Source organism: Carlito syrichta, unplaced genomic scaffold (assembly GCF_000164805.1).
Source record: "Carlito syrichta isolate Samal-C Ts95f unplaced genomic scaffold, Tarsius_syrichta-2.0.1 Scaffold289135, whole genome shotgun sequence".
Lineage (NCBI taxonomy): Eukaryota > Metazoa > Chordata > Mammalia > Primates > Tarsiidae > Carlito > Carlito syrichta.
The window spans coordinates 24,428-27,163 of NW_007233231.1; the positions used below are offsets into that span (position 1 = coordinate 24,428).

Below are 2,736 nucleotides of genomic sequence, written 5' to 3' on the forward strand. Positions count from 1 at the left end.
AATTCTTCTGCCTCAGCCTTCTAAGTAGCTGAAACTACATACACGCGCCACTATGCCCAGCTAATGTTTTATTTATTTGTTATAGATACGAGGTCTCACCAAGTTGCCCAGGTGGGTCTCGAACCCGCAGGCTCAGGCAATCCACTCACCTCAGCCTCCCAAAGCACGGGATTTCAGGCTGAGCCACCGAGCCCGGCTGAAGAACTATTTAATGCCACACAGCAAGTGGGTGGCAGTACAAAGATTTTAAACCCAAATCTATCTGACTCAGACGCCAGGGTTCTTTCTAAGCATAGTACCAGGCCAGGTGCAGTGGTGCAAGCCTATTCCAGCACTTTGGGGGGTGGAGGTGAGAGGATTGCCTAAGCCCAGGAGTTCGAGACCAGCCCGGGCAACTTGGTGAGACCTCGTCTCTATAACAAATAAATAAAACATTAGCTGGGCATAGTGGCGCGTGTCTGTAGTTCCAGCTACTTAGAAGGCTGAGGCAGAAGAATTACCTGAGCCCAGCAGATTGAGGCTGTGGTGGCTAGGAGCGTGCCACTGCACTCGAGCCTGGACAACAGAATGAGACTCCAACTCAAAAGAAAAAAAAAGACATAGCAGTACCTTTGATTAAAAACTAGAGGGGAGGCCAGGCTCAGTGGCTCAGCCTGTAATCCCAGCACTTTGGGAGACTAAGGCAAGTGGATTGCCTGAGCCCGTGGGTTTGAGACCAGCCTGAGCAACTTGGCAAAACCTCATCTCTACAATAAATCAAAAATTAGCTAGGTGTGGTAGCGTGCACCTGTAGTTCCGGCTACTTAGAAGACAGAGGCAGAAGGATTGCTGGAGACCAGCAGGTTGAAGCTGGGGTGGCTGTGAGTGTCACTGCACTCCAGACTGGGCAATAGAGTGAGACTCAAAAAAACAAAAAATAAAACTAGAGAGGAGTTGGCCGCAGTAGTGCATGCCTATAATCCCAGTTTTTTGGGAGGTGGAGGTGAGAGGATTGCCTGAGGCCAGGAGTTCGAGACTAGCCTGGGCAACTTGGCAAAGCCTTGTCTCTACAATAAATAAAAAAATTAGCTGGGCATGTTGGTGCATTCCTATAATTCTACTTGGGAGCCTGAGGCGGACGGATCACCTGACCCAGCAGGTTGAGGCTGTGGTGGCTGTGAATGTGCCATTGCACTCCAGCCTAGGTGACAGTGAGACTCCAACTCAAAAAAACCCAAACAAACCAAGGGGTATTGGGGAGTATGAGACCCAGGGTCCAGCCCCCTCCCCCACCACACCCAACCCACCCCTAGGGCTAGTTCCCTCACCTTCACCCTGTCCGCACTACTATTGAAGAGCCCAATTCGTCGGATGGTGGTCAGGATGGGGTCTGAAGAGTCGTCCAGCATATTGTGGGTGCACACGGGAGGAAAAGACTGCCGCTGTAGGGGCCAAAAATAGGGTATGGGTCAGGAAAAGCACAGAGAACCCACTACTTCCCTACTGAACCCAAGGAGACCACAATTCCCACCAGGTTGTGAGGCAATACACCCAAGAAATCATTAGGAGTTGTGGATTTCTACTTGGCTCCATCTGTTGTAAAGGTTTTCTTTTCCTTAACTCCCATGTGCCTAAAATAACTACAATTCCCAGCAGCCTTTGAGACAGAGCCAATGTTAACTTCCCCTTTCCCAAAGGGTTATGGGGAGTTGTTGCTATCTTGTTCTGTACACTTGGCTCTGCCATTACAGAAACCCAAAGGAACTACAACTCCCTCCAGTCAATGGAGGAAGAGACTGTTCCAATATGGCAGCAAACTTTGAGGGCTGCTGGGAGTTGTGTTTTATGAAAAGTCATCTAAGAGACAGGCATGGTGGCTCAAGCCTGTAATCCCAGCACTTTGGAAGGAGGAGGGAAGAGGACTGCCTGAGTCCAGGGATTCGAGACCAGCCCAGGCAATTTGGCAAGACCCCATCTCTACAATAAATAAATAAAAAATTAGCCAGGCATGGTAGTGTGCGCCTGTAGTTCCAGATACTTGGAAGGCTGAAGCGGAAAGGTCACCTGAGCCCAGTAGGTCGAGGCTGCGGTGGCCATGAGCATGCCACTGCGCTCCAGCCTGGGCAACAGGGTGAGACTCCAACTCAAAAAAAAAAAGAAAAAAGCCAGGCTCAGTGGCTCAGCCTGTAATACCACGCCTTTGGGAGGTTGAGGTGAGTGGATTGCCTGAGCCCATGGGTTCGAGACCTGCCTGGGCAGTGAGACCTCATCTCTACAATAAATAAATAAAAAATCAGCCAGGCGTGGTAGCGCGCGCCTGTAATTCCGTCTACTTGGAAGGCTGAGGCAGAAGGATCTCCGGAGCTCAGCAGGTCGAGGCTGCGATGGCTGGGAGCGGCCGCTGCACTCCAGTCTAGGTGATGGAGTGAGACTCCAACTCAAAAAAAAAAGAAAGAAAGAAAGAAAAAAAATTCACCTAGGCCAGGTGCTGTGGCTCACACCTGTGATCCCAGCACTTTGGGAGACAGAGGCAAGAGGATTGCCTGAATCCACAGGTTCTAGACCAGTCAGGGAAACTTGGGTGAGACCTGGTCCCTATGATAAATCAAAAAAAAAAATTTTTTTTTTTGAGTTGGAGTCTCATTCCATCACCCAGACTGGAGTGCAGTGGCCTCTCCCGGCCACCGCAGCCTCGACCTGCTGGGCTCCGGCGATCCTTCCGCCTCAGCCTTCTGAGTAGCCGGAATTATAGGCGTG

General features: G+C 50.5%; 1 protein-coding gene across 1 annotated transcript in view; it reads right to left on the reverse strand.

Annotated features, from left to right (window-relative positions):
• The window catches only part of GYS1 (glycogen synthase 1), a 26,502-nt gene that overhangs the window by 6,668 nt on the left and 17,098 nt on the right, over positions 1-2,736 (reverse strand). Inside the window, exon 12 of the mRNA XM_021710472.1 lies at positions 1,308-1,421. Coding sequence (XP_021566147.1) covers positions 1,308-1,421 — 114 coding nt within the window. The remainder of the gene's footprint in view (positions 1-1,307; positions 1,422-2,736) is intronic.